The sequence below is a fragment of the Mirounga angustirostris genome, unplaced genomic scaffold, assembly GCF_029215605.1.
Source record: "Mirounga angustirostris isolate CCGP_5_RB_7025 unplaced genomic scaffold, mMirAng1.0.hap1 SCAF_9, whole genome shotgun sequence".
Lineage (NCBI taxonomy): Eukaryota > Metazoa > Chordata > Mammalia > Carnivora > Phocidae > Mirounga > Mirounga angustirostris.
Genome location: NW_026991717.1, coordinates 33,599,375 through 33,622,385, shown reverse-complemented (window position 1 = coordinate 33,622,385; position 23,011 = coordinate 33,599,375). Strand labels below are relative to the sequence as shown.

General features: G+C 36.2%; 1 protein-coding gene and 1 pseudogene across 7 annotated transcripts in view; both read left to right on the top strand.

Annotated features, from left to right (window-relative positions):
* The window catches only part of NEO1 (neogenin 1), a 252,544-nt gene that overhangs the window by 139,681 nt on the left and 89,852 nt on the right, over positions 1-23,011 (top strand). For all 6 annotated transcript variants that reach the window (XM_064570177.1, XM_054513446.2, XM_054513445.2 and 3 more), the window contains 2 exons: positions 1,213-1,367; positions 2,705-2,825. In XM_064570177.1, the coding sequence (XP_064426247.1) occupies positions 1,213-1,367; positions 2,705-2,825 (276 nt within the window). The remainder of the gene's footprint in view (positions 1-1,212; positions 1,368-2,704; positions 2,826-23,011) is intronic.
* Positions 3,997-15,404, top strand: LOC129046512 (small ribosomal subunit protein uS3-like; annotated as a pseudogene). Its single transcript, XR_008508006.2, has one exon. The product of XR_008508006.2 is annotated as a small ribosomal subunit protein uS3-like (transcript).

Here is a 23,011-nt window from a genome sequence, read left to right as displayed (position 1 = left end):
AAAAAAAGCCATGGATTCTATGTGCAGTATTCCCCTAGTGCTGGAGTTCTGCCATTCTCATTGATCAATAAACTTGGTTTTGGCTGGCTGTTCTTGCTGATCTTCTGGGGGAGGGGCCTGTTGCTGTGGTTCCCAAATGCCTTTGCCGGAGGCGGAATTGCTCCGCCCTTGCCCGGTCGCACTAAGTAATCTGGTCGGGTTTGCTCTTGGGGGCTTTTGTTCCCTGCAAGCTTTTGGTGCAGCTTTGGATGATGAGAGTGAAAATGGTGGCCTCCCAATCTCCACCCCGGAGGAGCTGAGAACTCAGGGCCCGCTCATCAGTGAGCCCCAGAGAAAAGCAGTCAGTCACTCCGTCTCCCCCATCTCCTGTGATGGAGCATTTCTATCTCTCACACACGACCCCATGTGGAGTCTCCAAACCCAGCAGATCCCTGTGGTGCGCTCCCGTGTTGCTCCTCCCAGGGGAGGAAGGGGAGTCTCCCTGGATCTGCCGCTTGTTGGGTCCCTGCTGGAAGAGCAGTGGCCCGACTATGCCGCGGATCACGGTTTATGGCAACCTGGGGCTGAGAGCCCACTCCTTGGCTCCATCTCTGCAGCCAGCTTCCCCACTCTGGTACCTGGGAGGTCTACTGCACTCAGGCCCCCCCCCCCGTCTTTCTGTGACCCCGAGGGTCCTGAGACCACACTGTCCCAGCGAGGGTTCCACCCTCCACTTAGCCACTGGAGCAACATCCCTTAGCAAAGCCGACTTCTAAAAGTTCCGATTTTGTGCTCTGCTGCTCTATCACTTGCCAGTAGCAGCTGATGGAGGCCCCCTCCTCCAACGTCTATCCTCCCGAATAATGCCTCGGATTCACTTCTCCCCACGTCCTACCTTCCAGAAGTGGTCGCTTTTCTGTTCAGAGAGTTGCTGCTATTCTTTTCTTCAATCTCCTGTTGAGTTTGTAGGTGTCCAGAATGGTTTGATCCCTGTCTTGCTGAATTCCTAGGACAAGACGAAATTTAGGTCTCCTACTCCTTCGCCATCTTGCTCCTCCCCTCCTCCCTAACATATATTTTAAATATTTATTTGTTATGTGCTTTTGTAAAAATATGTGAAAGCCTCAAATAATAAGCAAAAATCCTGTAAATTCTAGAATTTAAAAAAGTGCTTGAAATATGAACAGCTATTTTTATTTTTATTAACATCTTAATTTCCTTTCTGTTTTAAAGCCCAACCTGAATTCCTGAAACAGCCTACTAATATATATGCTCACGAATCAATGGATATTGTATTTGAATGTGAAGTGACTGGGAAACCAACTCCAACTGTGAAGTGGGTCAAGAATGGGGATATGGTTATTCCAAGTGATTACTTTAAGATTGTAGTAAGTATTTTTCAAAGGACACTTATCTCCCAAACCTTTAAATGTCTTTAAATGTAATCACTGAGAGATCTGTTGTCTTATATATACTAGTTTATGTACTGCAGATGAAGATAGGAAAATACACATAGAATGTAATCTTTTCATTAGCTGACGAGAAAGCTAAGCCTAGATGTATTTTGGTATATAAGATCAAATAGCAAGTCAGTAGTTGAACTAAGTGTAACGTCCGTATCTCCTGACCAACAGTCTGGTATTCCAACTCAAACATGCTAGTACTCTTACTAAACACAGTTGTCACTATTTTCTCGGTAATGATTATGCTGTGTGTGCACCAGTTGTCTTCATAGCTCTCCACTCAAAGAACAGAAATCTGTCCTTCATATACTGATGCCCAGGCCTTTCAAAAGAAGTATGACCCAGGGTTGGACGATTGTGATGATAGATAAAAAGATTCTTAAGAAGTAAATAGCATTAAATGTATTTAAGAATACTCAGCCATTATTGCTTTTTATTTGATATATGGTTAAATGCTTAGTAAATATTGTCTACAATTATTATTATCATTATCTAAATCCTAGTAATAAAATTATCTAAGTTTTGGTAATAAGGATTAATATATTAAGGTGTATACATGGCATTCATAGAAATAATCAGAAGTAATTATGGTTGTTACTGATGTAATGTCTTATAAATTTTTCATATAAGTAATTCATTCTTAGTAGGAATATATTTTCTATTTTGAAATGCATAATCTCATATGTTACAAAAAGTAATTCACAAGTATATTTAATTAAAAAGCAATGTGTTACAGCTAAATGAGCATTTTTACTCTTTTATCAGTTTCATATTATTCTTAAAAATCTTAAAACCGTATTAAATTAATAACAATATTTGACATTTATATACTTCTTTGTAATTTAAGGGAAGCTTGTATTTGTGCATTCTCATTTAACTTATTGTAGTCTAATCTGTTAGAACTAATGATATTAGAGATAATTTTAAGAAAATGCCTTGAATTCACAAATTCAGACTTTTACTATAGTCACATGGTATTGTATGTCAGATATTTTTCCAACCAAACGTGTAGGTCTGCGAACACTCTGGATATTACTTTCCATAAGGATTATGTTCTTAATTAGTTACCGTGTTTCCTGTTCTAGTCAGTTAAATCAGTACCTTGTCAATAAAATTGAGTTAACAGGTACATAGATAATATTTAGTAGCTGAATCATACAATTTTACTTATTTTTTCTCCCCAGAAGGAGTATATCCTTGAGATTTTGAACTAATGTTCCTCAGTCAAATCATAAAATTTTATTTATGTTTTTCTTTCTCAGAAGGAACATAATCTTCAAGTTTTGGGTCTGGTGAAATCAGATGAAGGGTTCTATCAATGCATTGCTGAGAATGATGTTGGAAATGCACAAGCTGGAGCCCAACTGATAATCCTTGAACATGGTAAGAGGGGCTGAAATAGTAAAATGAAAGAGGCTGTGTTTGAGGAACTAGTATCTATCACAGTACCTATTACTCTAGGATACCTCATGATTAATAACCCATTTCTAAAGACCAGTATATGGCATAGCTAAGAGGAAAAGAAAGCAGTCTAAAAATTTCCTACTGCTTAAAATGACCTAGAAACACAATTTTGGATAATATTGAAAAGAACTGAACAACTACAGTCTTACACACATGAATGTTCTTTATATTTCAGTCACTTTAATCTCACAAATATATTTCTGCACTATTAAAATAGAAAAACTTATGGGTGCCTGGGTGGCTCAGTTGGTTAAGCGACTGCCTTCGGCTCAGGTCATGATCCTGGAGTCCCTGGATCAAGTCCCGCATCGGGCTCCCTGCTCGGCAGGGAGCCTGCTTCTCCCTCTGACCCTCCCCCCTCTCATGTGCTCTCTCTCTCTCATTCTCTCTGTCTCAAATAAATAAATAAAATCTTTAAAAAAAAAAAAATAGAAAAACTTTAAGTACTTTTTATTTTGCATTGAGCTTTTCCAAAATAAAAATAACATGCCTTTTCTAATTATGACACATACAAAAGATGCTTATTATAAATTCAGACAACATTGAAAAGTAAAAAAGGGGGAAAAAGCCCTGGCCTTTATCAGTCATTCACTTCTGGGAAAACCACACAATAATTTGAGCAGATAATCCTGACTATAAAGAACTATTAACTATAACAGAATTAGAGTAACAAGGGGTGGGCTGGCAAGAAGTAAAAACAACTCTAGTGAATATAAGAATGGCAGATATAAAGAGCAGTCACAAGTTGTAGGTCTGAGAGAGAGTGTTAAGCTCCTCGGGACTGAGATCCAGACTGTGTTGGAGAGAGTGTGGCCATGTTTTACTGCACAACAGAGAAGTTGCTCTGCTGTTGAACCCTGCTCAAAACCCAGGGTCTGGTGTGCTAGGCAGCCAGTCACAAGGAGGTGTCTCCCTGAAGGCATTCTGCTACAAAACCACCTGAGGGGTTGGGGTGTTGGGAGAAGCTGCTCTCCAGCTGATAAAATTTGAAACATATGTCCTCTGCAAAGAAAAGGATAGATAAAGGGCTCATCTTCATTTTTGCAGAGCAGGCAATGAAGGATGAATTTGGAATTGAGGGGCAATAAATTGATAATGGCACATGCGCCAGATCCTGTGTTCTAGGAGTACTGCATATGAACATGCACAGATGTGTATATGGTTTGATAACGCATTTTCTTGGAACAACATGCTGTGAACAACTTCTCATGTCAATAAATATATAGATCTGTATCAACATTTTCCATCGTTGAACAGTTTATTTGCACTTTGTTTTGTGTAAGTAATTCCCTATTGGTTAACTTTTAAATTGTTTCCTTTGTTTTGCTATTATGAACAATGCTATGCTGAACTTCCTTATATGATTATTTTCTCATACTAAATTACTAGAAGTTGAATTGTTGGGTAATCTGTGTCAAATTGATAAGGATACCTGTTGGATGTATTATTTATTTGTTTTAGCAAGAAGAGCATTTTTCATTTTGTGAAGTTCTCAAGAATATATGAAAAAGATAATGCTTTAGACATGTAGTCTGGTGTCTGAGTCAGATTAAGTTCAGGTTCCAGTTTGGCCCCAGCTATATAGTCTCACTGCAGAAGGTAATTGGTAAAGATAGTGCCTACTCTGGCTTTTCACTAAAGTAGCATACCGGATTTTTATAAGCTCTTTCTTGAAAATGTATTTGAGAGTAGTATTATAAAAAGGAATAAAATACTAGAGCTGCTCTTTTTTCTTCCTGTGTGTGATTATACCTTTCCCTATTTATTGAAAAGGATTAATAGAAACTTGTCCTTTTCCATCTTGGCAAATGCCTGAGTATGATTGCCAAATCAGGCACTAAGGTAGATAAGCTATTTCTTTTTATTAGTGGCAGTGATCTTCCTTGGTAAAATTTGTGGATCTCTTGGGGTGATTTACATGGAACTAAATAAAGGAATTTCAGTATATCTATGTATGGAGTTACCATTATAGGTTTAACTCTAATAGCATAAATGGTTGGCTATGCCAGGAGGTCTCTAAACTAATCCTAATTGGGTTTTCCTCTGAAAATGTTTGGATAGCATAATTATAGTTGCAGTGTGTGTTTTTTCCTTTTTGAGACAACAGACATTTTTGGGCTGGCAGAAGTTTTTAGTAACCTTGTCAGGGATGGATTATAAGAAAGACTCATGTTACTAATTTTGCTGTTTTAATTTGCAAGATAAATAATTATGTGGGAAAGCTAAAAGAGAATATAGCAATTTATAAGGTCTGATCTCTGTTTTTTTGGAGTTTATAATATTATAAAGGATGTAAGAGATGTGTACAATTTAATAGCCAGTCCATAATAAGTGTTATTTTTATAATACAAATAAAGCAGCATATAATTTGGAAGAGAGGAATTCTCTCTGTGTGATCAGGGGAGCTTTTTCATAGAAAATGTCCCCTTTGTAATAGACCTTGAATTATAAGATTTCCAGGTGTTAAAAAGAGGGTTTGGGTCAGTATGGAAATAGAACACTTGTATTCCTTTAGGAAGTTAGCCTGTGAAGGCAGAATAGGATCAGACTGATCATGGCCTTGATTGTAAAGAGTCAAATACAATACTGTAGTGAGGCAGTCTGATATAAAGTCAGGTTTAATTAGAAGAAGTTCATTTGAGGGGCACCTGGGTGGCTCAGTTAAATGTCCAACTCTTGGTTTCAGCTTAGATCATGATTTCAGGGTCATGAGATCAAGCCCCACGTTGGATTCCACAGAGTCTGCTTGAGATTCCCTCTCCCTGTGCCCCTCCCCCTGCTTGTGCATACCCTTGCTTTCAAATAAATACAAAATCTAAAAAAAAAGTCCATCTGAATTAAAATGAAAATTAAAAGCCAAAAAATAGAAAATAAAAATACAATCATTCCACACACAAAAAAAGGAGAAGAAGGCAGATTGGAGGAGGCAGCTAGTTGAAGGAATATTGTTAGAAGAGGCCATTGTGAGATAAGTAGTTATACTAGAAAAATAGAAAGGATTCTAATAAGATATTTATAATTTTATAAATATATTTATATATATATATTTATATATATAAATATATTTATAAATATATTTATAAATATAATATTTATAATTGACTGATTGAATATTCAACATTGTTATAGAGAAGTCAGGGATATTTCCCAGGTTTTCTCTGGGTGACTGGAAGAGTTGTGATGCCTTTCCAAAACAGAAAAGGAAGGTGAATCAAAGTGGAAGGGGGACTTCTACTCAGCATGTAAAGAGTGGCACATAATATCCCATTCTTATCTACAATAACAAGCTGGATGATCTACAAAATCATAATTTCTCTGAGCCCATCAGAGAGCTCAGCTTGCAAAGCAGCCAAGTAACCTAAATTCCAAAGAATTGCACACCCCATTGCCCCCATAGAATGGGTCATTAATTCTTTGACCTTTGGCAGAGCATGAGAGAAAGAAATTGCTTCCATAAAAGTGGATAAGAAGAAATTGACTGGGGCACCTGGGTGGCTCAGTCATTAGGCGTCTGCCTTCGGCTAGGGTCATGATCCCAGGGTCCTGGGATTGAGCCCCACATCAGGCTCTCTGCTCTGCAGGAAGCCTGCTTCTCCCTCTCCCACTCCCCCTGCCTGTGTTCCCTCTCACACTGTGTCTCTCTCTGTCAAATAAATAAATAAAATATTAAAAAAAAAAGACATCGAAAAAGTTTTAATTGTTAAAGACTCAGTATGAACTACTTTGGAGTACCTGAGGGCCCCAGATGAAAGGGGAGTTCATACATGCTTGCAAATACATTTCCCTGGAACTCCACAGGGAGCAAGGCAGAGACCTGAGAAGTCATTTTGGTGGTGAAGAGGTGAAAGAGGTAATCTGTGGCACCTGGGAGATAGGTGCAAGGCCCCTCTCATTTACTCAGATTCCTTTAAGCCTCAAACCAGTGAGGGAGGGGCAAAAAGCCTTATTTCATAAATTTCTGGGGGGAGATTAGAAGCAAAACCTTTCTGCTTCTGCAGGCAGGAATCCTTTGGTGCACAGGGCCTACCTAATACTGAGGCTGGACAGGGACAACTGAAAATCCTACTTGCCCTACCACCAAGTAACAGACAAAAGCTTTCTACGGCTGGGGGAAGGTCAAGAATATAGAGAAATCCATGGGTGTTACACTTAACTAATGAATCATTGAACACTACATCAGAAACTAATTATGAACTATACAGTGACTAACTGAGCATTAAAAAAAAGAAGAATATAGAGAAATCCCTATGTGGTAGAGGTATGCAGAAATGGTTGAAAGCTGAGAGGAAAACAGGTAAATTGAGAAAAACTCTCCAGCTCTTCATCTCTCTTCTTTTGCACAAGATAATGGTAGGTCCACCATTAGAAGAATTTGAAAACTGTGGTGTGCTAAAGGTAACTAAAACAACAGTAAAATCTGTACCAAGCTCAGTTCCTTTCTAAGTTGACTTAACCTGTCCACACTAATGGCTTGACAGAATATACATGCTGTGTTCCAAGTATAAATAATAATTATCTCAGTCTCTGCAATTCTGTACACCATGCCTAGCATTCAGTCAAAAATTATTGGACATAAACAGAGCAAGGGAAAACTGGCACATTGTTGAGGGATCAACAGAAAGGAGACCCAGATATTGGAACTATCAGGGACTTTAAACTAATTATTATTGGTATGTTAAAGGATTTAGTGGAAAAAGTAGATAACTTGAATGAACCAGAGGAGGAATTTTGGCAGAAAGATGGAAACCATAAAGAATTTGAAGATACTTCTATTTGTCCAGAGAGTGAAAGGGTTCTATAACTGAGGAAGGGAAATTAGAAAAAACAATGGTATCAGAGATGAAATACTTACTCAGGGTGATCAGTAGACTCAACACAGCTGAGGAAAGAGCGATCAACTTGAAGATAGTTCAGTATAAATTATTTAAACTGAAATAAAAGATAAAGAGAGGTCAAACAGAATATCTTAAGATGGGAAAATAAAAGATGGTATAACATAAATAAATTGGTGTCTCACAAAGAAAAGAGAACAAGAACAGAACAGGAAAAAATATTTAAATAGATAATGGCCAAAGTTTTTTAAAAATAAACAAGATCATATTACGGGTCAAAGAAGAAGAAGCTCAGACAGTCCCAAGTACGCTAATAATAATAATAATAATAGGGAGTAGTAATAAAAGAAAACACACCTATACACATCATAGTTAAACTACTGAAAACCAGGGGCACCTGGGTGGCTCAGTTGGTTAAGCATCTGCCTTCAGCTCAGCCCATGATCCTGGGGTCCTGGGATTGAGCCCCGTGTCAGGCTCCCTGCTCAGTGGGGAATCTGCTTGTCCCTCTTCCTCTGCCCCACCCTCCCCCCCCAGTCGTGCTCTCTCAGTCTCACTCTCTCTCAAATAAATAAATAAAATCTTAAAAAAATATAAACTATTGAAAACCAAACATAATGAAGAAGTCTTGAAGACAGCCAGAAAATTTTAACAAGACACAGGGGACTTTTTCCTTTCCGTGCCGCACAGTGGCAGGATGGTGGTAAAGATTTCTAAGAAGAGGAAGTTTGTCACCAGTGGCATCTTCAAAGCTGAACTGCACGAGTTTCTGACTTGGGGGCTAACTACTCTGGAGTGGACGTCCAAGTTACACTAACCAGGACTGAAATCATTAACTTAGCCACCAGGATGCAGAATGTTCTTGCTGAGGAGGGCTGGCTAATCCAGGAATTGACCGCTGTGGTTCAGAAGAGGTTTGACTTCCCTGAGGGCAATGTGGAGCTTTATGCTGAAAAGGTGGCCACAAGAGGTCTGTGTGCTATTATCCGGGCAGAGTCTCTTGCTACAAACTCCTAGGAAGCCTTGCTGTGTAGAGGGCCTGCCGTGGTGTGGTGTGCTGTGGTCCATCATGGAGAGTGGGGCAAAGGCTGTGAGGTCATGGTGTCTGGGAAACTCTAACGTCAGAGGGTTAAATCCATGAAGCTTGTGGATGGCCTGATGATTCACAGTGGGGACCCTGTTAACTATTATGTTGACACTACCGTGTACCATATGCTGCTCAGACGGGGTGTGCTGAGCATCAAAATGAAGATCATGCTTCCCCAGGATCCAAGTGGTAAGACTGGCCCTAAGAAGCCCCCACCTGACCATGTGAGCGTTGTGGAACCCAAAGATGAGATATTGTCCACCACCCCCATCTTGGAACAGAAGAGTGGGAAGCCACAGCCAGACCCACAGTCTCCTTGGCAGCTGGATCTGGAGTCTGGCTATTACTCTGTGAAGACCCTTAATAAAATCTTTGAAAAAGACACATGGCCTGAACAGATTGTACATTCACTATTTGAACTGAGGATTCTATTGCCCAAAGGGAACATGACTTCATTTATTCTTAGGGCTGCCTGGCTCATGATACTCCTGTGTTTTCCCTGAAATCCTTGGTTTCAACTGTGATTGTGAGGCAAGACCCAGAATAGGAGGACCTACGCAAAGTTAACCAGAGGGATATCCTGTGGGGAGGTAACTGTGGCAATGGTGAAGGCTGATTGCTAACAGGACAGCACCTTGATTAATTCACTGCAGTTTGGGTTTATAGGTTTAGAGAGGGACATATTTAAAATGGTTTTCTTTACTTCATGTATAAGGAAATCTGTATTGCACATAGACAATAAATATAATGCTCATTAAAAAAAACCAAAAAAACACAGAGGAACAAAGATAAAAAATTACAGCTGACATTTTACCAGAAATGGTGCAAGCCAGAAGACAGTGGAGCGGCACTTTTAAAGTCCTAAGAGGGGGGGGGAAAAAAAGTCAACCCAAATAATATACCTAGCAAATATATCTTTCAAAAATGAACGTGAAATAGCTTTTCAGAACAAAAGCTGAGAAAATTCATTGTCAGCAGACCTGTGCTATACGAAAGTTAAAGTTCTTTAGGCAAAAGTACTTGACAGAAACTTGCAGGGTTTTCAAAAGGAAACAAACAGGCCAGAATGGTTTAAAAACAAAAAAATAAATATAAAATTCTCTTATTTTCATCACTTTAAGAGGTAATTTCCTATCTAAACAGGAGAGCACCAACCTTTTCAGCAAAGGGCTAGACAGTAAATATATTAGATTTTGTGGGCCAGTATCTGTCACAGCCACTCAACTCTGCCCTTGTAGCGTCAGATCAGCCATATTATAAATCAAACTACCTTGACTTCCTGGAAAACTTTATTTGCAAATAAGAGGTGGCATGTCCTTGTTTGCTGATCTCTGACCTAGAAAAATCGTTTATAGCATATAAATTTAAAATATGACAAAACGGAGTGAAGTTTTTAGCAAAAACTTTTTTAGCAAGAAATTACTGTAGAATTGAAAATAGTTTATAACAAATATAATAGAAAAAATATAAAGTATCAATATAGTAGTTTCTAGTACATAAGTATAATAGAAAAATATATATAAAAATATTAAATAGAAAAATAGCTTATAACCTATAAAATTAAAATATATGACAAAGCAGTGAAGTTTATAACAAAAACTTTTTTTAACAAAAAAATTACAGTAGAATTGAAAATAAACTTGAGATCCTTATATCGCATATCAGATCATAATATATGAAGTAGACTGTGATCATTTAAAAATGCCTATCATAAAACTTAGGGGACCTACTAAAAAGTGGAGAAAGATTTGGCTAATAAGTCAATAGTGGAAATACAGTGGAATCTTAAGAATTAATCAATCTAAAAGAAGTAAGGAAAAGAGAAAAAGGAAAAAATAAATGGGACAAATAAAAACGAGCAAGACAGTAAATTTGAATCTATATCAATTATTGCATTAAATATAAATCCTTTAGGGCTTAAAACAAGTCTCAAAACATTTAATAGCATTAAAATCATTCAAAGTATATTCTTTGACTTCAGTGGCATTAAACTAAAACTCAATAACAGATACTGGAAAATCCTCAAATATTTGGGAATTAAACAGCCTTCTAAATAATACATGGGTCAAAGAACAAGTCACAGGAAATTAGAAGCTATTTTGAACTGAATGAAAATGAAAATACAACTTATCAAAATTTGTGGAATGCAGTTAACATAGTGTTTTGAAGGAAACTTTTATTTATTTATTATTATTATTTTTTAGATTTTTTTATCCTAGAGAGAGAGCATGAGTGGGAGGGGCAGAGGGAGAGGGAGAGAGAATCCCAAGCAGACTCTGTGCTGAGCACAGTGCCCAGTCTCACAACCCTGAGATCAGGACCTGAACCAAAACAGTTGGATGCTTAACCAACTGCACCACCCAGGCACCTCTTGAAGGAAGCTTTTAAAAGCTAGATAAAAAGAGCAAATTAAATCTAGAGCATTCAGAAGAAAATGATAAAAGAAATAAATGAAATGGAAAACAAAGTAAATGAAACCAAGGGTGGTCCTTTGAAAAGATCAATTTAATTGGAATGTGTTTAACCACTCCAATCAAGAAAAACAAAATTACCAATATCAAGAATGAAAAATCCTATACGAATCCTATAGACTTTAAGAGGATATAAGGGAATATTAAGAGCAACTTTATGCCAATAAGTTTAAAAAGAAGGTAATAGAGCTGGTTTGTTCAGGATGTAAAGCATCAGTTTAAGATGTGTTGGGTTTAGGTTATAATAGAAAACTAGGTAAAAATGTCTAGAATCAGAGGGCAGTTCATGTCAGACGATCAGGAAAGAGGTTGAAGAAGAGAACAACAGGCTTTGGTTTTGATAAATTTTAAGAGTTTTAACCAAACTCTTATTACAAATTAAGGCAGCTAAGTATTTTATTTTCTTATATGTAGAGAATATTGTGTTCCCAGTTTTTATGTGGTAGTCTTTTACAGTATTGTAAATTAAAACTCCTTAACTCTCTCTTTAGTAAATGGAGTTATAAGGGATCATATATTATCTAGTCTTACTTCTCTGCCTTCATACGATTGTCTTAGCTAGAGTTCATCCTTGCATATTGTCTTGAAGATCTGCATGTATACCATTGCTATAATCTTTAGATAAACTTTGTACCATGTGTTTTTTTTTCTAATGATCAAAAAATTCATTCTTGTTTCTGTCTTAAACCACCACAGTTTTCTATGGACTTACATCTCAACCTCTTATTTTATATACTTAAAGATAGCATTTATTCCCTTACTGTTTTTTCCTTCTTATCATTTCCAGGTATTTAAATTATTTCTAATAGAACCTCTTCTATTCTGCTGATTCTAAAAAAATCTCTTTAATCTCTTTCTTGTGCACATCATTTAAAAAATATGGTGGCTTGGGCGACTGGGTGGCTCAGTTGGTTAAGCGACTGCCTTTGGCTCAGGTCGTGATCCTGGAGTCCCAGGATCGAGTCCCACATCGGACTCCCTGTTCAGGGGGGGGTCTGCTTCTCCCTCTGACCCTCTTCCCTCTCGTGCTCTCTGTCTCTCATTCTCTCTCTCTCAAATAAATAAATTAATTAATTTTAAAAAAAATAAAAAATAAAAAATATGGTGGCCTATAGGAAGCTGGGAAAAGAAACTTAAATGCACTTTATAATATTTGAATGTATGAAAAAGTGAAATCACAAATCAGTGTGGATTGAAAGATTCCTACATTACATGATATGTGGACAATTGGTGATTTGTAAAGAATTAAATTATGTATTTACCTTGTGTCAAAATAAAATATAGAGTTAAAATTTTAATTGAATCCTTAAAAATGTTGAAAGATGGCAGAAGAGTCTTGCCACTTGCTTTTACATATAAAAGAAGTAAGAATACAGATGGAAAGTTGGTATTTTAGCGTATAAAAATGTAATTCATCTGTATATAAGTTATGAGAACTACTCTAAAGAGACAAGGTAGGGAAGAAATTTAATATTCTGAGTATATAAGAGTGCATACAAATGGATATGATAAAATAATTAACATAAACATACAGTTCACAATAGAGCAAAGGTAATTTCTAAACATGGCAAATGTTCCACTTCACAATCAAAGATGTAAGATTAAGTCAGTGAGATGTCATTTTTGCCTAATGAAGATTTTATCTTTTAATGAACATTACATTATAATGGTTGGCTAGGGTGTGGTTAGGGTTGTGCCTTTCTGTCACTCAGTGAAAATATAAACTGTTACATCATTTACTAAAACCATTTTGACAATCATATTTTAAAAATTACCAACTCAACCCATTAATTGTTTTTTTAGGAATTTTTTCCTAAGGAAGAAATCAAAGATTTGGACAAAGACTGGTTTATATCAGCATTTGTAATTTAAAAAGAAAAAAATAGGGATAAATAGAGAAAGAATAGGAAAGGACTTGTCCCCAAATAGAGGAGGTAGTTAAAATAATTATAGTACAACATTGTGATGGAAAAGTTACTTGGCCATTAAAAAACCACTTCTCTGAACACTCTTTAATGGTATCAGAAAAAATCTTAGGGTATAATGTCAAGTAGAGAAGTAAAATACAAAACTATATATACCAAATAATCTGAACTTAGTTTAAAAAATTATATACACACATTTAGACATTCCCATACCAAAATGTTAACAGTGGTTATCTTTGGTTACTAATATTTTTTCAATTTTCTAAAATAACCATATATTCCTTTTATGATCAGTAAAGGTTTTTTCATAACTTAATACGAAAGCTACCTTTCAGTGCTGAAATTTAGAAAATATACCAAACACATAATTTTGAGACTTCCTGCCAAAAACATCATAGATGGAAGAATTACAAACACTTCCCTTCATAAGAGTTGGGTTGCATTGCAGGAAGTAAACAGCAATTTCCAGTAGACCTCACTCCTGCCCCTGATTTGGTAGGACAAGTCCAAGAGGCTTGAGCAGCCTGAAGGAGGAAGGATAGAAACTGGCCTACTTTGAGCCGCTTTCCCTTTGCATTCATTACCATTTTGAATCTCCAAGAGTAAAGTAGAATGTGTGTATATAGCATTCCCAGATCTGTTTGACCATGGAACTTTTGTCTTTTTTTAAGTAGACCCATTACAATCTTAAAGAGCACAATTTGGGAAGCATTGATGTAGAGATATTCAAAGGAGGGTGGACAAAATAGAGGTTGGCAAACAGTGGCCTTAGGCCAAGGCCAGCCAGCCTCCTGTTTTTGTAAGTAAAGTTTTATTGAGACACAGCCACACTTGTTTACTGATTGTCTGTGTCTGGTCTGTAGTTGTTTTCACACTGTACTAGCAGAGATGAGTAGTTTAGACAGAGATCATATGACCCACAAGCCTGAAATATTTACTCTGGCCCTTTACAGAAGGAGCTTGCCAAACACTGGCATAAATGATAGGAATCTTTCAGCCCTGATAGTTTGTGATTCTAAGTTATTTCTGGTCAGTGGAAGTCTGTTTCAGGTAAAAGTTTTTAAATGAAAAAAAGTTGGGAGTAGGTGGAAAAAGGCAGAAGAAGGGCAGGAGAGTCACAAATACAAGAATAACAGAAGAAAGTCAGACTTGGTGTGTGAATAACTAGGAAATACGCAATGGTGACTGACTCCAAGGAGGAATTGTTTACAGAACTGCAAACCACAGAGAGTTTGCTAGCACATCTTTGTGGCTGATATCTGAGAGACATTTAAGTGCTAGAAACACCGTGGAGTAAATTTACTGAAAGTGGAGGGCGCCTGGGTGGCTCAGTTGGTTAAGCGACTGCCTTCGGCTCAGGTCATGATCCTGGAGTCCCAGGATCAAGTCCCGCATCGGGCTCCCTGCTCAGCAGGGAGTCTGCTTCTCCCTCTGACCCTCCACCCTCTCATGCTGTCTCTCTGTCATTCTCTCTCTCTCAATAAATAAATAAAAATCTTTAAAAAAAAAAAAAATTCACTGAAAGTGGAAAGAGGGGCGCCTGGGTGGCTCAGTCGGTTAAGCCTCCAAGACTCTTGGTTTCATCTCAGGTCATGATCTCAGGGTCGTGAAATCGAGCCCCAAGTCGGGTTCTATGCTCAGTATGGAGTCTGCTCGTCCCTCTCCCTCCTCCTTTGCCCCTGCCCTGGCTCATGCGTGTGGGCTCTCTCGCTTTCTCTCTCAAATAAATAAAATCTTAAAAGGGGGTGGGGGGAGAAATCTCTTGTGATGGTGTTTACCTTCATGCATCTGGTTTAAAAATAATATCAAAAGTATTTGAGCATCTTTGAGACCAAGTCTTATTTCTGTAGAGGGAATTTTCTGATTCCTACTGGGTACTGGCTATAATATTGGCCATCTGCCTGCTGGCTAGTGCTTGGTTGCAAGAAGGTACTTCGGAGCACCCACAATTGGCCTGTGATATAATTTGGACAGCATAGTTTTTAAGTTAATTATCACCTTTGAATGTAAAATGAAATTTTTTAATTATAGTTAAAATATATAAGACACTAAGAACAGGGTCTTATATAAGCAACAACACTAGGAAGCAAAATTTCTAATTGGAAAGTAGAATTCGAGAATGAGTATGTTTCAAACATACTTTCTTTTTATTCCTCCAGCTTTATTGAGATATAATCCACATTTAACATTGTGTAAATTTAAGGTGTACATATTGTAAAATGTTTAACACAGTAAGGTTTTCTACCTCACATAATCAGCATTTTGTTATTGTTATGGGAAGAACATGGTGAGTTCAACTCTCCTACAACTTTTAGTTACATGGTATAGTATTGTTTACGAGAGTCGCATTCCATCCCTAGACCTTATTCCTTCCTAAATGGAGGTTTATACCCTTATGGTTAAACCATCTCCCTATTTCCCTCACCCTTCAGTCCCTGGTAATCGTTACTCTACTCTGTTTCTAGGAGTTCAGTGTCAAACATAACTTTCTTTTATTTAAAATGCTATTTTTAATATTTTTTTATTTTTAATTTTTAATATTTACTTTTATGCATTTCTAGGAACAGCAGCTCTTGATTTTAGAAGATCTTGTAGTTTTAAAAACATTTAATCATAACTATTTTTATTTGCTGCCAGTTAAATTAATATTATCTGTCATTTTGTGCTCAAATACTTTATCTTATCATTGTCTACTGAATGATTTTTTTTTTAAGTATTGGCATTATAAATTACTGCAGTTAAGAGTAGTAAGAATTGGGGTGCCTGGGTGGCTCAGTCGTTAAGTGTCTGCCTTCGGCTTAGGTCATGATCCCAGGGTCCTGGGATCGAGCACCGCGTCGGGCTCCCTGCTCAGTAGGAAGCCTGCTTCTCCCTCTCCCACTCCCCCTGCTTGTGTTCCCTCTCTCACTGTGTCTGTCAAATAAATAAATAAATAATCTTTAAAAAAAAAGAGTAGTAAGAATTAAGTAAAATGTGTTTTGTCCATTAACTTTTTAAAGCCTTTCTTCCTGTCACTTTGAATTTAAAAATAGATTCCAGAATTATCTTGTAAGATTTAAATTCAAAAACACAAGAGTTTTTTTTCTTTGTACATTCATTCATAGCAAGGCTGATACTTGGCAGTTTTTTAGTTCCAATAAGGGAAGATGGGTTGGTGAAAAGTGAGTAACATGAATTTGTTTTTAGTAAAGGAAATTCATACTTTACCAACTCATTAAATGACTTCTAGGATATTATGGCCATGAGAGATAAGGATACATATTGAGCTTTACTTTTTTTTTTTGACAGAAATATTTCCAAAAAAATTCCATATAGTATCTAAGGTAAATATTGAATAATAGAAGTTCTGGAATAAGTGACTAATGACCTGGCATGATTAAATGTTGGCTAGATAGTAGGAAATCATTAGTCATTAGTGGAATATTTTAAGTCTGAAACACTAGGATGTATGATAGTTGGTGTTGATTTTATTTTATTTTTTGAATATTGATTTTAATCAAAGGATAAATTCTAATCAGTTATTTTGCTTTTTTATAGCAGTAATTATAACTTAAAGAAAAGTTTTAACTCAAGACAGCTATGATGAAATTTGACTTCTTAATTGTGAATTCCATGGCTAGGAACTTTCCGTGATTGAAAATGCATCTAATGTCAATGCCTGGGTTCTGATTCTTGTCTGCCATTAACTTGCTGAGTGATTGGTTCAGGTATTGAAATTCTCTGATTTTTATTTTCTGCAAAATGAAGGGTTTAGATTATATGACTTCCTTATATTCTATTAAATGCAGCTGTTTTAGAAATATTATATGTATTAGGGGTACATGGGTGGCAGTCAGTTAAGTGTCTGCCTTATGCACAGGTTGTGATTCCATCCTGGGATCGAGCCCCAGGTCGGGCTCCCTGCTCAGTGGGGAGCCTACTTCTCCCTCTCCCTCTGGCCCCCACTCATGCTTGCTCTCTCTCTAGGGCTCTCTCTGTCAAAATAAATAAAATCTTTTTAAAAATTAAAAAAAAGAAATATATGCATTAAATATAAGATGAATTTCAGGACATTTTTTCTGTCTAGGTATTGAAATAGATACTGTTTGCAGAAAGTCGGGGCATTGCAGTTACTTGCCACAATATGTGTAGTGAAACAAACCTCATACTAAAGATCTGAATTACTGGCTTCATGTCCCAGCCCCACTATAGATGAGGTAGTTAATCTCTCTGAACATCATTTTCCTTATCTGTAAGTATAAACAGTAATCTCTGCACAGCACACCTCTGACAGGCAAATAGAATGCTAAAGTTGACCCTTGAACAACATGGAGATTAAGGGTGCTGACCTCCCTGCACAATCAAAAACCTGTGTATAATTTGATACCCCCAAAACTTAACTAGTAATAACCTATTGTTGGCTGGAAGCCTTTACCAGTAAGGTAAGCTGTCAATTAACACATATTTTATACGTTATATGTATTTTAGGCTATATTCTTAAAGTAAGCTAGAGCACAGAAACTGTTAAGAAAATAATAAGAGAAAATACACTTGCAGTACTGTACTGTATTTATCCAAAAAAAAAAAAAATTGTGCGTAAGTGGACCTGCACAGTTCAACCCATGTTGTTCAAGAGCCAACTGTATATGTAAAGCATTTTGTAAATTGTAAATACTCTGTAACTCTAAGGTAATAGTAATTTGAAGGAATGTACAAAGGCAAAGCTACTGACTGGGATTTTAGTAGTCAACATTAAATTCAAATGAAGATAAAAGGTTAACTTCACAAAGCAAGGTTTGAGAACTTTTTCAAGTAGACAACAGTAATCCATTTAATATTCAGTTAGAACATTTGGATTTGCAAAATAAGAAAAAAATCTTGTGTGACCAGATTGCAAGGCATCTGAAATGGTTTGCTTAAAACTAAACTTGCACAAAATAGTTTTAAATAAACATAATGCATGTTCATTGTCAAAAATAAGAATGTGTAATTGACTGAAATAAAACTGTACCTTTTAACCCTTCCCTTAATCTCACTTTCTAGAGATAGCCCTTGTTAACAACCCTTGTATTTATTCATTCAGTATTTGTTGAGAAAAATTCCATATGCTGTATGAAATTGTGTATTCATTGTGCTAAGTGGTGGGGATGAAATTGCCAACAAGCAGGCATGAGTCTCTGCCCTCATAGTGCTTATGTACTGTAAGCACATGCGGACATTGAGCAAGTAAATAAATAAATAAAATAATTATAGATTTTATGCCTACTTAAAGGAAATGAAAAGAATGCTCTGATAAAGAATTAATGAGGGTATATAGGGAGTTAAACAGGACAGAGAAGGCCTCTCTGATGGGATATGTCAGTTGAGACCCAAGCCTTAGAAGAAGCCGGTATGTGTGTATTTTATATACTCACACATACATAGACACACATGATGTATTACCTTTTTATTTGCAGAAGTGAAATCATATTTTTTGTGACTTTACTGAACAGTGTTTTATGGACATGGTGGTACTTACAGGTTTACCTTTTTTTCTTTTTTTACCTGCTCTGTTATCATCAGACTGGAATATGAGGAGACTTAGTTTTTGTGTTCTTGATGGCAGTGTAAATTTTTTTGAAATGCAGTTTAATAATTTAGAATTCATATTCAAATAACCCTATTTATATAAATTTATCTTGCATGTATAGCTACCAAGTATTTAAAGATATTTATGTTAGATGAGGGTAAACCTGGAGACAGTGTGGTCCATGCAATTAATAAGGGGGCTGATTAAATAACATGAATACAATGGAACACTTAGGTAGCTGTTAAAAAATAAGGTAGGTCTATGTAAGGTAAATACAGTAGATGTGGAAAAATATCTGAGTTATATTATTATTTAAGTTGCAGAAAAGTATATGTAGTCTGATTTCATTTGTAGAAGAGATAAGACAGAAGGATAAACAGTTGATCCTTCCAACAATACCTGTGAACGGGGGCTAGAGGCACCAACCTCCATGCAGTCAAAAACCTGCCTATAACTTTTGACTCCCTGGAAACTTTACTAATCCTGCAAACCATGAGATTACCTTTTACGGCAGTACACAATTTGCTGGAGAGGTGAACTGCTTATGCAGAGATGATTGGTGTCACACAGGGATGATTAGCTTCACACAGTGTTTTAAGTGGATACTTGCAACATCTTTGCTCACCACAGTGGCAACAAGAGGTGGCTACAAAATTATTACGGTAGCACAGTATGCACTACAGTTAATTTTATGAGTTACAATTTAATACTGTCTTTACATTTGCTTACATTTTTCTCAAATGCAAATGGCACCATGAATAGTCTGTGTGTGCATAAGTTTTGATAAATTTTAACTTCGTGTATTTTACGAGACCAGTGCTCTAACCCCTGAGCTACGGAGCCTACTTCGTGTATTTTAAATTTGTGTATGTTTTATGGTAGTAAATTATATAATAGACTAGTATTTACATATATGTTATATATTCATGACATACCTTTTTCTTAATTTTTTTGGATATTTCTAAGCTGTGAAGTTCCATCTGTGAATTTTTTCAAATTGTTGCAAATCTCCAAAAAAATTCTAATATATTTATTGAAAAAAAATCCACGTATTAAGTGAACTGTGCATTTCCAACCTGTGTTGTTCAAGGGTCTACTGTTGATGTATATGTGCTTGTATGTATAACAAAGTTTTATAAATCTACACAACAATCTGTTAATTGTGCTTATATCTGTGGAGTGAGGTTGAAAATGTCTGAAGGTGGCAAGGGAAGGACAAACAATGTATTGTAAACATTTGAAAAGCCAAATTTAAATTTTTATTTAAAATTTAAAAATTAAATTTGGAATATTGCAATCAGGTGTGTAGACATAGTGATTTTACTTTGTTAGGATAGTTTAAAACTTTTTGAGTTTTTATTTCTTGAAAACAAAATGCTATGGGAGAAAAATAAATAGGTTGCTTAGAGTATTTGGCAACTATCTCCAAATATTTTCTTATCTTCAAATATAATATCTTCTATTATAACATTTTTTTCCTGGAAGATGAATCATGTCATATAAGTGCTAAGACCGTGCTAAGACAGGTATAGTTTATTAATATATTAAAGCAAATTTGTTTTCTTAAACCAAGTATTTTATTGAGTATGTGTACTGTGTAAAAAGAGATTCCTAGTTACCTAGCAGAGACCCCTAATACATAGACCAGAAGGAGAGAGAATATAAAATCGTAGAGTCTGGTTAGAAGGGATTTTAGAGATCCAAGTGTCTAGTTTAGCTGAGCTGGACACTCAGTTCTAAGTGAATTGCCTTATATCACATCGCTAGTTAGCATCAAAGTCAGGGCTGATATCTATGTTTTCAGTTTCAGAATTCACTGTTGAATGTTTTCAAGACAAAGATCATTTACAGTCTTTTAGTTTCAAGTGTAGTCCTTTGAATCTGTTGTGGTACACTTATGGACAAGCTTTGTCAAGTGTACCATTTTGCAAGGGTGACCATGCATCTAGTGTGCCTGAGACAGTCCTAGTTTATGTCTTTTGTCCCAGCGTAATTATCAAAAGTGCTTTCTTCTCATTCTCATAGTTATCTGGCCCTGGACAGTATATTCTGCAGTTGTTCCAATTATTGCCAATTTATTGAATCTGAAGGGCTGTGAACAGTACCAGGGTAGAGATTTTGAATTATGAATCTAAAGAATTGCAGTGCAAGCTGTGCTAAATGGCAGAGTACTGCTGTAATTCTGAATGTAAGAAATGACAGACAAGGATGGCTTCTTGAAGAATTTGGCGTTTGAGCTGAGCACAGAAGGAAGAGTAAGACTGTAGATTGGTCAGGTTACACAAAGATGAAAAAGAACGACATTTAGGATGTATAAGTAAGAAGGCTCAAAGTGCATTTGAAGAAGAGCTTACCAGTGTTCAGAAAGTAGGAATACAAGAATATACATCGTGGAAGGTGTATCTAGACCAGCTTATTTAATACCAGGTCAGAAGGCTGGGTGGGATTTGCTGAGTAGCTAGAATACCCCAGCAATTTTTAGGTACATGAAGAAACAAGTAACACTTTGTGTACAAGTAGTACACAAGGATTGGTCTATTGGAGGTGTGTTGACTGAGTTGAGAGAGAAAAATATAAAATCTGTGATACTGATTAGAAGAATTGTGTGCCACATCAGATAGGATGTTTAAGACCCTCAACTGGGTATTGACAGTGGAAAGAGGAACTCTTATCCCTCAGTGGCTCATACATGGTAAATATTTAATAAATGTCAGATAGATGTTCCTACAAAGGAAGAGAAGACAAGATTTGTAATTTTTTGGATACTTAAGATAAGGGAGAGAAAAAGATTCAAGTTTCACACTAAATACAAGCAGAGAGATTCTCTATATAAGTCCAAGGTTATGATCTTAGTCTACTTAGTTGTCCCCATTACTGTTGAGTTGTGCTGTAATAATTGCTCTGTTTTTAGAGAGCTTTGGAGAGGTAGAAATATAATTAAAATATGATTTGTTTGTTTAATGTTTAACATTTCATCTTTGACAAAAGTCATGAATTTTGAGGCCATAACTTGTGAGGTCCAGGTAATAACTTAGTGCCTCAATTATGAATTTTGGTTTTAAGCAATTAAATAAAAGTTCAGTAAATGACCTTTCTGGACACAAAGATGGATTTAGACATTATCAGAGAGCCAGCTTGAATTTTAATTTGGTGCTGTTATTTTGTTATAAAGAAAGAATCCATTATGCAGTGCTAAAACACCAGAAGGAAGATAGTATGCCTGAATTATCTTTTAATTGGTAGCTATATTTAAGAGTCGATTACATTACACAATAATATCATAGTTGGCAGAATATCATTTGGGTCTAAAAGACATCACTGACAATCTGGCTGCTTATAGACTTTATTTCATGTAGTTTCAATGCTGGATCAGTGTGTTTTTCATTTTTAGTTATAGTGCTGTTGGTGTTGAGAACAACTCCCATTTTGATGCACGCTTAAGAGATCACCAGAAATTAAAAAGTATGGTATAATTTGATACGCATTTTGAGTTAGGTTTTCCTATAGTATTAGCATTTTAAATGCTACTACTACATCATAACTACCGTAATACTCTCCTCATATGTATGCATATCTTAAGAAACAACCTTCATTTATCACCAGAATCACTCCCTGAGTTTCCTCATCTATAGTGTGTACCTGAGCATTGTAGACCTCAAATATAAAAAGAATGTGAAGAGATTTTTTAGCTGGATTCTAGTATGATGACAAATTTCTCCTAATTTTTAGGATTCCTCTTCATTTTACATTCCTTTACTACAAACTAAGTAATTGATGTTTCTTGTCAAACTTCAAGATCTGGATTAAGTACTGCTGAATCCTATCACTTTTTATATAATCTGAGGAAATAAAAACTGCTAGAATTTGGGCTTCTGAATCTGAATCTTAAAAAAATGCTAATGCTCTTTATCTCTCAGCTATGTCTTGGAAAACTAGTTGTGATTAGAGTTAATGTAAATCATTAAGCACGTTGGAACAAAGTCAGTTTTCTCTTTTTATTGGCCTAAATGGGTAACAAGCAAAAATATCTTTACACATTTTGTCTTTCCTTTTTTCTGGGGTGTTATAATCTTATTGAGGAGACAGCGTTTTGATTTAGGATGAAAGGAGAGAAGGTGATCTTTTTTCCGGGCTCACTGCTGTGGTAGGTGCGTCATTAGCATCTGGCACACCTTTTTTAATGAGTGCTTTTGATGTCAGGAAAATGTCAGATGACTTCCTTAAAATTGAAACATCTCTCCT